This window comes from Ceratina calcarata, unplaced genomic scaffold (genome assembly GCF_001652005.2).
Source record: "Ceratina calcarata isolate Rehan_Ccalc_2016 unplaced genomic scaffold, ASM165200v1 scaffold551.2, whole genome shotgun sequence".
Taxonomy (NCBI): Eukaryota; Metazoa; Arthropoda; class Insecta; order Hymenoptera; family Apidae; genus Ceratina; species Ceratina calcarata.
In genome coordinates, this window is record NW_017176693.1 from 952,756 (window position 1) to 965,738 (window position 12,983).

At 43.0% G+C, this 12,983-nt stretch overlaps 2 protein-coding genes across 8 annotated transcripts in view; one reads left to right on the forward strand and one right to left on the reverse strand.

The window, feature by feature from the left end:
* Positions 1-192: 192 nt before the first annotated feature.
* LOC108628976 (ubiquitin carboxyl-terminal hydrolase 10) lies at positions 193-7,112 on the forward strand. 6 transcript variants are annotated; one of them, XM_018031246.2, is made up of 14 exons: positions 193-284; positions 392-610; positions 988-1,222; positions 1,302-1,504; positions 1,587-1,867; positions 1,952-2,222; positions 2,293-3,020; positions 3,263-3,535; positions 3,955-4,212; positions 4,712-5,020; positions 5,091-5,308; positions 5,387-5,503; positions 5,587-5,705; positions 5,768-7,112. In XM_018031246.2, exons 3-14 carry the CDS (start codon positions 1,014-1,016, stop codon positions 5,938-5,940), a joined length of 3,159 nt encoding a protein of 1,052 aa, XP_017886735.1. In that variant the 5' UTR covers positions 193-284; positions 392-610; positions 988-1,013; the 3' UTR covers positions 5,941-7,112. The 6 variants fall into 6 exon arrangements, with proteins under 6 accessions (XP_017886735.1, XP_017886734.1, XP_017886737.1 ...); XM_018031245.2 differs by having other exon boundaries at positions 392-587; XM_018031248.2 differs by lacking the exon at positions 392-610 and having other exon boundaries at positions 220-284.
* Positions 6,473-12,983, reverse strand: part of Fstl5 (follistatin-like 5) — a 45,485-nt gene continuing 38,974 nt past the window's right edge. For both annotated transcript variants that reach the window (XM_018031250.2, XM_018031251.2), the window contains 14 exons: positions 11,667-11,903; positions 11,184-11,368; positions 10,970-11,104; positions 10,575-10,707; positions 10,287-10,447; positions 10,101-10,224; positions 9,510-9,803; positions 9,297-9,418; positions 9,081-9,218; positions 8,797-9,012; positions 8,540-8,690; positions 8,262-8,462; positions 8,038-8,184; positions 6,473-7,966 (listed from right to left, as the gene is read on the reverse strand). In XM_018031250.2, coding sequence (XP_017886739.1) covers positions 7,737-7,966; positions 8,038-8,184; positions 8,262-8,462; positions 8,540-8,690; positions 8,797-9,012; positions 9,081-9,218; positions 9,297-9,418; positions 9,510-9,803; positions 10,101-10,224; positions 10,287-10,447; positions 10,575-10,707; positions 10,970-11,104; positions 11,184-11,368; positions 11,667-11,903 — 2,474 coding nt within the window. In that variant the 3' untranslated portion in view covers positions 6,473-7,736. The remainder of the gene's footprint in view (positions 7,967-8,037; positions 8,185-8,261; positions 8,463-8,539; positions 8,691-8,796; positions 9,013-9,080; positions 9,219-9,296; positions 9,419-9,509; positions 9,804-10,100; positions 10,225-10,286; positions 10,448-10,574; positions 10,708-10,969; positions 11,105-11,183; positions 11,369-11,666; positions 11,904-12,983) is intronic.

A 12,983-nucleotide genomic window follows, 5' to 3' on the forward strand; every position in this document is an offset into this window, starting at 1 on the left:
GATTTTGAATTTGAGATTCGTGTACTGGAAATTATAATCCCTTAGAAGTCGAAGAAAAGATTGCATTATTTAAATTATTACATATTCCTTTTGCGGATTGCAAATTAAAGATTACCTGGCAAAATGCAACTTCCCTAGTGGGCAGGAAGTGGACACAAGACGGCGACTTCCTTCGAAGCGTCGTAGGCGAATCTTTCTTTTGTATAACGTATACCATTGACCATGCCGTTTACTGCTATGGCGGTATTGGTGTTTCACGGAGAAGGAAGTAGATTTTCTGCAGAGTAAGTCAATATTGTTTTCATCTCTTTGCATGTATCTACAAGAAATGTTCCATTGTGTCTCTATAAGTGAATGCTTATATGAAATCTGTGCTGTTACGACGTTGCAGGATGATTACAATTTGAACGGGCAAGGTTTAGTTGCACTTTTATAGACTACAGAATTCAGTTTCTTCCATATTGATCAATGTGCTAGCCAATATAATATAATCTTACTTCTGAAAAATAGAAAAATCCAGTTACTGATAATAATTGTTCCTCGAGGAGTTCACCGCCTTGTAAGAATACGACGCCAAAAAATTCGCGGTACTTATTCTCAATCATCTTAGGTTAGAATGATTTAAGTACCATTTGATGATTTCACATAATTTGAATACTCGTACAACAATTTGCCAAATTGTTGTTCGAGATCACAGTTACACAACTGCACATCATTTTCATTTAGTCACTGACAAATCGTGTGGTAAAGGACATACGCTTAGATACTACGTTGGATATTTAATTTTGTGGAGGGAGTAAAGCAACAAATGCATTTCTAATAAATATACAGTTTTTCTTAATGCACTATAATTGTATGTCTTTAAAGACTTTATGTTCTCAAACATCTTACATTTAATATTATAATAAGAGTTAAAGTCATATCAAAACAAAATAGATAATGTATTTTAAGACGTATACATTCCTCTCTTCTTTGTCATAATTATAGGTAATACTTGATATTTTATTATCTGAATGGACAATAAGGTGGATGTCTCTGAAGTAGAAAATATTTCAATGATTGGATCATCTGAAATTTTTTATCTGCCCGAAGTTGCAGAGATATCAGAGGTGTTAGATTCCACTGGTCTTAGCCCATTAACTTCGTCTTTAGATCACACCTTGACCCTTCAGGAAGATAAATTGCTTTCATCGGAGGTTAATATGGGCATAGAGGATACATGGTACCGACCGATCTCGTTTATACTAATAATTCACTGATCGAATCCAGTGAGTCAGATTGTTATTCGAATATAATTACAGGACCGAAGCGAATGGTTCCACGTCAGATTATGCTATTCCACTACCACCACCGCCCGGTTTAAACGATTTCGCGGATGTTGGTGCGGATCCTATTAGCGATAGCGGGACGGGTATAGAGTACGGCCCGTTCTTACCTCCTGGCACTCCGGCTCTGAACAATTTGTTCTCCGAAGGTGGAGATTCCCAAGATGATTCGCCAATGGGTAAACATAAATTTCGATACATCTTCATTCGGGCGAAAACGATAGCGATCGATAGCTGAAACTTTTCTCACGTGCGTTACAGAAGATGTAGTTTTACGTGCCGGGGTATGCGGCCTCCGTAATCTCGGTAACACTTGTTTCATGGCTGCTGGATTGCAATGCTTGACCGCGACACCGCCCGTCTTGCGACATTTTCTGGATTTACAGCAACGGGGGGAGAAACTGCCTCCCTCCGGCTCGCTGATGGCACACTTCAGCGTGCTGCTTGGGAAAATGTGGTCTGGCAAATATAGCGTTCTCAGGCCTACCGAGTTTAAACAGACTTTAGGCGCATATCATTCGCAATTTAAAGATTACAGACAGGTAAATATTTAGGCTAGTCCAGTTGATAACATAATTGTTAAGAGAACGACTTGAATACTCAGGGAGGGTAATGATAATTAACAGCACGATTGTCAAGAGTTTCTTGCACTCCTGCTGGATTCCTTGCACGAGCAAATGAACACGGCTAAGTCCACGAAAAATTGTCAAACTCCATCGTCTACAACCACTGCCAACTCGATTAATTCGATTGAGAATTCGAACGGGAAAAGCGTGTCCCCGATCACTGCCACTAGCAATTCCAATTGTAAACCAGATTTGTTGGAAATGTACGAATGTCTACCATCGCCAGAATGCCCGAACAGTCCTAACATTACGATGGCAGGCTCACCGAGAGGTCAGAACATTTACTATCCGTTTGCATAATAAATATAGAATTTTCTGTAAATCGTTTAAATTCTCTGTAGATCTCGGTTCTCCAATAGGGGAACTAGATAGTATTGCGAATTCGCCACGAGGCTCACCCTTGAACGATGGCGACGATGACGAAGGGACGCTCGATTCGGACGAGACCGTCGAAGCGAAGTCGAATACGTTCATTCACAATCAGGTCGACGGAAAGAAAAACGAAGTTACATCTTCCCTAAGGCTGGAGACACTGATCGAACTTTCTAAAAACGTTCCAAAGTACCATGGTCTTTACGACATTCATAAGGAGGCAAAGACAAGCAATGCGAATTTCTTGGTAACGCAGCAAGAATGTAACAACGAGATTCATTACGATTCCCAAAAGTTTCCGAAGGAGAACATTCGTAGAATGCCTTTGGACAATTCGAACTTAATGGAGAATCATGATTTCGACAATAAAAGTATCAGCGTGAAAAGAATAAAAGAAGTCAATGTTGAAAAAGTCAATTGCGGCGTGGATTACGCATCGAGCGGTTCCGACATAGAGTACGACAACGGTTTAGAGAAATGCAACGTGAAACGAATGAGACTCGACGACCAAGAAAAGAATCATAAACGCGACGGACAAGGAACCATCAGTACTCAGTGTACACGAGTTCCGCAAAGTTACGGGAATGGCGTTATAGAAACGCAAGACGAGATCGAGGCAGACAAGCATTGGGCGAAACATTTGAGATCAAACCGAAGTATCATCGTCGATACCTTTCAAGGACAGTTTAAAAGCAAAGTAAGTCGATCGTCGCGTACAATGCTTTTAACCGAGGAGACTGTACGTTGGGGTAATTAACTTGATTGGCTGGTCTTTACCGTAACAAGTCTCCCATATTAAAATTCAGCAGCTATCCCTGTTTGCTTTAAGAAGCACTGAAAGCACGTCTCATTCTGCTGATACATAACGATGGTCAAACAACAATTGGTACATTTGCAAATGCGAGACCTATACAGTCTAACGTTTTGTTTCCTTTGCAGGTCGTTTGTGCAGTATGTAATCACATATCTGTAACGTACGAACCTTTTATGTATTTATCTGTTCCGCTACCTCACGCGATGGAAAGGCAATTGAACGTTACGTATGTCCCTGCGAACGGCGATCAACCTGTCAGATGCGTTGTTTCATTGAACAAGCAGTCGCGGATTGGCAAATTAAAAGAAGAGCTACTGAAAACGCTTGGCAAAGAAAATATTGCAGTAGTGAATATTGCACTTGCCGAAGTTCTGTCAAACCATATATCAAAAATTCTGGTAAATATAAAAAACTTGATTGTACGATAGCACTAAGTTCAGTAAGTCCAGTTTAATTATATCACGAAAAAAACGGTGTGTGGGTCTTAATTCGTTTGAAACACGAGCATGGAGGGTGAAGAAGGCGGCTCATCGAGAAGTCTCGGTAATCGTCGATACTGTCCTCCAAGATTAAACGTTGTGGAAGAACACTCTCGTAGCGCAAAGCTTAGTTACGAGGCTACATTCCATACTACAGATTCAGAATTACTCTTCACCTTTTTATATGAATTCTGTTGGTATTGGCTCATGGCTACTGTTTCTTTTCCATTTCATCCTTGCACCGTAGGCGTCGAGAATTATATATTTCGCTGGCTGTAGCTTATTGCGCTAGACGAAATTCTCTCTATCTGTTTTTACATCGAGATTTTACATTCAAGGATGACAACACACTTTTGAGATACATCAACGATACGAGTCGTTCTATATACGCGTTCGAGCTCACGGAACCTCCGGACGCGTACACTTCTGTGCCAGACGGTGGCGGAGATCGCATAATGGAAGTTGATTCCGACCAAAAGTGTACGGTTACCGGTGAGGAGATTCCGTGTATGATTTGTCTCGAGGAATTGGACGGGGATTTAAAGAGGCACAGTGGAAACAGCTGCAATTTCGTTATGTGCGATACGTGCATCGAGGTGAGACGTTTTTAAAATATCATCGAAAGTAAATTTTCAAATCGATCGAAGTATTTATTCGTGTAATCGTAACTGATACGATGACCCAATGATGAAAACGGCAGCTTCAATCTAGCGGAAGGGGTGTACAAACGAGGTACATGGTTACCATGGTCTCACCCCGGGAAGGTCTGAGATTAAATCGACTAACGTTCTAGAAGGACGGTACCGTAAGGGTACGTGCGGGAACCAGAAACAGCTTTCCGTTGCCAATCAGCCTGGGAAACTTCGTTCGAAGTAGAGGCGTACGGTAACGGAAAGATGGAAACCCGTATGATTCGCTATTTGAGTACAATCCGCAAGCCGGAAAACTGATTTTCTGGAACTCAATTCAGACTAATCTGAGGCTGCCGTATACTGAGGGTACTTTATTAAATTATAAAACGACGATAATACGCGACATTGAAAGAAGAAAAATATTTCGTACTGCGTAAATTATTCTTTACTCTAAATTTAACAGAATTACTTCAAGAATCAAACGGAACCGCAAATGTGTCCGATGTGTTCAACGTATATGACCGCGTCGTCGTTCGTTAAAATAGATCAAACGGGCCGACCGAGGCCCGCGGTCAGGATCTTGAACGTACCGTTGGTTCTACGTCACGACACGACCAACGAAACGTCGAATAATCGGAAGGGGACAAAATTGTTCGGTTATCCACATTTAGTAAGATTACCTTCGCGAGTGAACGCTGAAGACTTGTACGACGTTGTAAACAGGAACGTGCCGCAGGAGGGAAGTTACACGCTTCATTTTGTTACCGGACAGGTTCGTATACGGTCGCCTATTGTTCCTTTGTAAAGGTATGAGTTAATGAACGTTGGATCTTCTTCTATAGGGTCACCATTGTTCCCGCTGCATTTATACTAAACATTGCACGGGATGCAGCGTACCCGAAACCGGTATGGTGGTCTTGTACAACGACGATACCCTGGCTGTGCGTTACACGGAACAAGTTCCTAAGATCGCGTCTCCAGTTGATCACGTCAGCGTCAGCAAACAGAGGCCTCATCATCCTTTGTCCTTATACGACTGTCTCCAAGCATTTAGTCAAAGGTAGAATTGAAATTCTGCTTCTGTTCCGAAGATTATTCTCGGTATGTCGTTTAATTGAAATTCATATGAATTGTTTAGCGAAACGCTAGACGAACACAACCCTTGGTTTTGTCCGAAATGTGAACGAAACCGGTGTGCCACGAAAACCCTTACAGTTCATAGATACCCCAAGTTCCTTATAGTATACTTGAAACGGTACGTCTATTTCTTCTGAATTGCACAGCTACCGATATGATAAGAAAATTGTACATCTGTCTACTCAATGATTTTCTCTTAAGGTTCGTATTTTACGAGTGCACCAGTATGAAATTGGACGATAAAGTCACATTCCCGTTGGTCGGTTTGAGCGTGGGTCAACACTTATACGATCTGTACGCTTGCGTCTGTCATTTCGGAGGTTCGTACTTTCTCACTCCACTTGCGCGCTTTCGTTTCACGCAGTTTTCTTACGTATTGAAGGAGTCTCGGCCGGGCATTATACAGCGTACGCGAAGAACCCTCGCACTGATGTGTGGTACTATTACAATGACGAGATGACGAGCAGACAGAAACCTCAGGAGGAAGATTTTAGCAACGCTTATATACTTTTCTACAGTCGGCAAGGGACCAACTTAAAATCGTGCAATATATAACCAGTGCTGGAACGTGCGAACTGGCAAAGTGGTGTCAGTGAGATGGGAAGAGTAACGAAGGGAGTAGAAGAATCAAGGGATGAGCACGAGTCTGCGAGAGGCCGCCTCGACGGATCGATCGGACCGAGTCGAATCGGACGGAGAACTGTTCACAAATGTCGTTATCTATTTTTCCTAGCGATTTGCCTCCGCATCTCCTTTCTTTCCTCACGTTGTCCAACGTGTTTCGCTATACTCTTCGCCGGATTCCTGGTGAACATCTTTACAAATGGTGTAGACAGTACTGCATATAATTAGCTATCTATGTAAAGTGAATTTAATGGACGGGGTGGGAGGGAGGGGGGTTGTTACACGTAACACGATCGGAGAATCGGTTTTGTAATTCTCAGATTGGCATTAACACGATAGCAGAAGCAACAACAAGTGCGCGCGCGGTTACTCGGTAATTTGGACTAATACGCGTATTTATACCAGATAGCGTGTAAACGTACGTCGAGTTTGTACAGTAGGTGATTAAACGTAGAATTCGAGGTTTTGAACAGACGTAATTTATTAGTGAATAATGGCGAGCGTTACGACTAGAAGACACTTAAGAGTTACGATCGTTGATAACGGAGCGTAATCTATGCATTGTTTCCTTTTTACTCGAATCGATACAAGACTGCTAAACGATGTTTTCTGATCTGCATCTACATTGTGTACCAATGCGAAACGTTGTATTTGCAGATTATTTATTAAATTAGTTCTGTTGTAATTTTATTACAAGACGTTCATTTTACTCGTTACGTCGCGCTCGTATCCACAGGCGTACACGAAACACACGCACGCGTTATAATACATAATCTTCATATCTGTTGTTAGCGTGCTACACGTGGGCCTATTATTGTATCATAGATACCTTCGCCGTATAAGTTCACCGTGGAAATTGTCGTGAAAACAAACTGTCTCAATATCTTCCGTCAAAACAAGAGGACTTTTGTCGGCTAAAAGTGATTACAATTGTATTATATTTTATGTTCTGCTCAGCACACACGTAACTTCGTGGCTGTCCCTCCGTTTTCTAATTAACAATTAGCTAGCATATACAAGTTGACGAACTTTCGGCTATAATATGTCATTGACTCTCGACATTAAAAAGAAATTTAAATATATTGTTGGAAATAAAGGAAGAAGTCAATGTTTTGAATTGTTCAACTACGTACGTACTCGAGTTCTCGTGATATTTCAATTTTAATGATTCACGGCTCTCATCGGGAAACGATGAACGTTCTAATCACTATCTCCAAGTGAGTATCTTTATAGCCATGGAAAATTTATTTGAAAGAGAGAAATATATATATATATAAGTACAAAGATGGAGATATGCAAAATTGAGGAGAACTAAGGCCACCGATAGGATAACGATTAGGTACGTTAAATATGTATGTAAAAGACGATCTTTGGTATGTACATTAAAAATCTTATTGATAAATGTTTCACGATAAATGTTCGCATTTTAACGATCAAAAACGGTTTTATTCGCACGACGGTGTCAAAAATACGCTGTTAATACTTATCGAAGAGCGGTGTCCCGAAAACATTTGAAATACTTCAACGATAACCACGGGTAATGGTACGTAATGTCGGTGTTAGAATATATTTCTCGAAACTTCGTTCGTACTTTTCACTAATATAAAAGAAGGACTACGGTTCCTCTACCCTTTCAAACGGTGAGATGTACATGATACTTGTTCCACGCAGTTCACGGGTACTTTTAATCTAGACGCACTTCGCATCGTTGTTACCGTTTCGATTGCTCAATTCAAAGACACTGTGAACCATACCACCGCTCCGGGATGTACTAGGCCGCCGATCTCGCAATTTATCGTCCGGGTCTCCCCGTTCAAGACGAACAGCGCATCGTTAGACGGGCTGACCATGTATTTGCCAAACATGCCACTCTGTACAATTGGTCTGTTCGGGTTTCCCCACTTGGTCAGATTGGGTGGTGTCGCTTTGCCCACTCCTGTTATCATCTCCACTTTGCCTATAATAAAACGCATAGTATTAGAATTCCCATCGGAATTCCCGTCGACGTCTGAAAAATGATTATTTTACCAGTGGAGAGATCGAGGAACAGAATGTTCTCTTTGTCGATCGACGATGCGTATATATCGTAGCCGTGCGTCGTTTGCGATGGATAGAGCGCGATATCGCTGATGTTCAAAGTCGTTTTCACGTCGAACGCGAATTTCAAACCATCGGCTAGAAGGAAAAGATTGTAGACCGTGAATCACAGATCGATCGCAGCGTCGGTCTCGGAAAAGGAGAGCTCTAATTACGTAATATTTCCTGCACGACTAAAGTGACGCCCGTGTCCTTCTTGTCCAAAGTGACGAGGTGTCGAGAATCGGGCGAAATGGTCGGTTTCCCTAAAAGGTTCGCTTTGTGAGCGAGAACGGTGTCGGTCAAATAATCCAGCAGCAATTGTCCCGTCGGCTGATTGGTAAGCGGTTCCTGGCACTCGATCACTACGAACCCGTCTGAAAAGCAACGGACAGTCGCGGATTTATGGCGACAGCTGTCGAGACCGATAAATCAGTCGAGAAGAATTACTCACATAGAACCGAGAACTGAACGTTCACCGGCACGCAATTATAAGAGCTTAAATCAGCGCTCCGTGTATATTTCATGTTCTTCAGATCGAGCTTGTACATGTTACGTTGGTTCCTGTGGCTCACGTAACCGTATTTGAAGGTACCATCGATATCCTACAGAAATTTGAAAGAAGAATCAGTACAAATAGTGATTGACTGTTTCCAGGCTTTCCAGGGCTCAGACGTCACATCAGCTTAACGATTTATGAAAATGACTCACTTGCGGTTCGGGAATGTAGATGTTTTGAATGATGTCGAATTGAGCATCGATCGGTTCCGGCCGGATGGCCCTGTGCTTCTTCTTCTGAGACGCGTCTTCGATCACTTGTACCGTCTTCACGTCGATGTCTTCCTCGTTTCGCCAGTTCAATATCCATACTTGATCCAGAGATGCCACGTACCACAGTTGAACCGGGTTTCTGTCCGTCGGCACGACCTGATGAAAAATCCGAGGCCGTAGTTTCACGTTTGATCGATCGATCCGATACGAAAAGTTTCACTCACGTCGACTATGACCATCTGTATCTCGCTGATCACCAGCACCCGGTCTTTGTCCGGTTGAGTGACGTATACGTATCGATTCGCCACGTTGATCGCGCGTCCCCACGAGCAAGGAACGCCCGCCACCCCGCACACGTATTCCTGAATCGTGAAATTAGGTCAGAAAACGAGAAATGAATTACCCGCGGCTATCGGCGAAACAATTTTAACGAACGTCACCTGGGTACCGGGTATAACGTCCGTAGAGCGGATTTCGTGCCGCGGCCGGCAAGCAGAGGGTTCGTACACTAAAATGCCCCATTCGTGAAAAGAGAAGAACCTCCTCTCCTCGTTCTCGGCCGCTAGATCGTCCAATCGTAATAGTTTTATCAACACGATCAATAAAACCAAGCTACTCTCGAAATGATTAAATTTAGTTTTTACGTCTCGTACTCGGGGTCGGTTGCTCTTGGACCACTAAGCTGCTGATGTCCCGGGTGACACCGCCGACGCTGCTGGCCTGACACATGTAGGCCCCGGTGTCGGCGTAATCAACGTTCCTGATGATCAGCTTAGTACCGTTCCCGACGAGGTCGTACTTGTCCGGTAGTTCGTGGCTCAGGGGTTTGTCGTTCTTCAACCACTGAACCGTCGGCAGAGGCTCACCAGCGACGTGACACCGTATAATCGCCTCTTCCTTCAATCGTTTCGCTTGGAATCGCGGCGTCACTTTTACCTCAGGTATAGCTGTGGACAGAGACATTTTATTACGTTTTTATTAGCTCACTTTCTTGTCTGTCTGTTCGGTTTTGCAATTGATTTCGAAGTTATAAGTTTTAAAACGTGAAACGCGGGGCGTACTATTTATGCATCAATTATCCATTGCATGCGCCCCACGTTTTTCGTTTTCAAACTTACAGGTACCTTATAATTATTTTTTATACTATTTAGTCCGATTCAAAAACGTGGTATATTAAACATTCTTTTTTATTTAAATAATGTTAAAAGCAAGCATTGCAGAAACAAGTGATGAGGAATGCTCACTGTGAACGGTGAGCACGTGGGTCTGAACGACGTCTTGATTCCTGACCGCGTGGCAAGTGTAATTCCCAGCGTGTATCAGCTGGACTTTCGTCAGGTACAGACTGCCGTCGTTGAATACTCGAATCTGAAAAGAGATTCGTTAATCCGCGGTTCCGTCAGATAATCCATCGATCCACGGTTCCGAACCTCGGGCTCGTTTAAAGTCTCCAAATTGGCCTCGTTACGTTGCCATACCAGCGGAGGCGGCGGTGTGCCCGTGACGTCGCACTTAATTTCCACGTTATCGCCCACTCGCGCGGAAATATGGTTCACCTCGAGGGATTTGTCGAGGGACACCACCGAGACACCTACGAACGACAGTACCGGTTGAAAAGACGCGAGCGTCGGGAATACGCTTCATTAAGTATCTCCGGCGTGCATGAACGAACATTTTTTCAACTCCCAGTCCTCCCGTCGCGCGGTTCAAATACTCACTGTAGAGTTTACTGAACGCCATGTAAAATTCATTCACGTTTAATTTCCCATCGCCGTCCGTGTCGTCGTAACTGATCATGTGTCCCAGATTGCATCCCCTGCACAACTCTTCCAAATCCTCGTTCTCCGCAAACTTTCGAGCAACGCATATCGATATAAATAACGTGCGATTATCAGACTGCGGATTTTCACGCGGAACAACTCGTTTAATAAATGCATTTTTTTTAGATAGACAATAATTTTATTATTTAAAATACCGTAACACGAATTCGTCTTTCAATGTTTATTATACACGACGAGTGTTTGTTATATTTTCTGCAGATACGATTGTTCTATAAACGCGTAAAACCCGCAGCCTGGCGATCATCCGCGATCTGTCGTATAAAAACTTCTACCTGTTCCAATTCCTCGCGTTCAAGATTACCATTATTATTCCTGTCATAATGAGAAAACATTATAGTGACGAGGTAATCCTTGTTGTGGTTGTCCTGGGACATCAATCTCGCGTGGTTGTACAGCAGCAGATTATCCTGATCGAGAAACGAGTTTAACAGATCGAATTAAAGTCGAACTGTTGAGAGAAACTGTTTCGGTTCAACATCGTCCTACCTTCATTATTTCGTACTCCTGACTCGAGCACTCCTTCGAGTAGGAATCGTTCTTCTCCGGTATCAAGTTATCTCTCAACCCGTCCTTCTTTCGGTTCCGGGATTTCGGATAAGAGACGAGTTTGCTCATCCTAGACGCTGTTCTGTTCACGTGCAGAGTTCTTCGGATGTGCGCGTTCTCGATGTCTGAAGAAACTCCGATGGATTAAAACACGGCTCGAGTTTAATTACTATACTGCGAATCTTTATGCAAAATAAACTATTTTAACAATCACAATTTGCATTTCACTTTCGATATCTCGAGTGTCGAATATTTTTTAATCTCTGTACGTATCATTTTTCTATGAACGCATGAAATTCGCAGTCTATTAATTACGTTGGTAGACCGTGGATTTAATTCATTTGCATGGTAAATATTTTTACGTATCATATTCAGTCGTTCTATGAATCCCTAAAATCTGCGGTCTCTTAAACGATTCCCTACCCTGGTGCAAGCATCGCATGAGCCTGCTCCTGGTCAAGGACAATCCCTGATGGCAGGCAGCTTTGTGCAGCTCGCAATGATTCGCGTAGATCTTGCCGTTGCTCGCGCAGACCGGTCGATGCCTCCGCGGGCATTTTCGTATGCATACGCAGAGAGCGGTCGTGTTGTTCGTCGATAGTTCGCATTCCTTGCCGACTCCGCAATATTTCGTCGCGCAGAGATCGATCGTTCGCGAACCTGCGAGCAAAATAAGGGAATCGTGACGACTGTATGATAAATCATAAATTGTTCGATTGACATAATATGCAAGCAGTTAAACGAGTATGATATGCATTTTAATAACGTTCGTGTATTCGCCAGAGGACAGGTTCGCACATAGTATCGGAATACCTTTAGTCACGGTTTAAAGAGAACAGGACGTTCACGCGTTGAAAACAGAACGTATGCCGGACAAAGAATTACAGCACCACGGGAAGCATTTCCGCTTCGCGAATTGCCAATTTCGTACGCGTCATTCGTTTATTGGCGACTGTTGATTAAGCCCGGCGACTGATAAAAAATTCCCGTCTCGTTCATCGTTGCGGAGTAAATATTTCGCGTTCCTGCTCGAGCGTTTGTTACAGATATAATTAACACGGCTATGATCGACGTTTATAATAATCAGCGTGCACGTTTTGTAAAATTCACGTCAAAGCGACGAGTAATTATACCGACAGGTAACGAAAACGCGACGCGTTCCCCCGTATGAATTCAATCGTTTTCTGATATTCTTCGCTGTACCTCGTTTGACAATTGAGATTTTTCGATTCGTTTCTATTTTACGATCATTGACCGAATGACCAAATGACCAAGCCTGGGTGTGGCTACTATAAGTCAGTGGTCACATACTTTAAAATCACCCGAGTAACTATGGACGATTAATGCCAATGGTCAAATTCTGATTAGTAAATTAATAGACACGAATCTTAGAATTTTTATTTCGCGATCCTTGACCAGATGACCAATCCTAGGGAGGTGAGTATTTAAAGTCAGTGGTCAATTGATCATTCGCTTTGGAATGACCCAAAAAATCCTGCCCGATTATCAATAAATGCGGGAGTAAACGAATATGCAAATCAGGAGCCGAACCTCCTAAGAATCGGCCAATCATTTTGCGCAGACGTCATTTTGCCCAAACCGTCGATCCCCGAGAGGGTATAAGTACAGAGCCCCGACGCTCCTCGAGTCACTCGATCGGCATTAGGCCGGTCGAGGCACCCCTTTTCCCATTCCATCCCAGTATGCGTGTGCGGTATGAGTATGAGTATGAGTATGAGT

Bases quoted from the DNA above. Each gene is read 5' to 3' on its own strand.
- LOC108628976 (XM_018031246.2), top strand. From the start codon at position 1,014: ATGGACAATAAGGTGGATGTCTCTGAAGTAGAAAATATTTCAATGATT. The intron at 3,021-3,262 runs GTAAGTCGATCG...TTTCCTTTGCAG, and splicing joins AAGGACAGTTTAAAAGCAAA to GTCGTTTGTGCAGTATGTAA. The intron at 4,213-4,711 runs GTGAGACGTTTT...TAAATTTAACAG, and splicing joins TGTGCGATACGTGCATCGAG to AATTACTTCAAGAATCAAAC.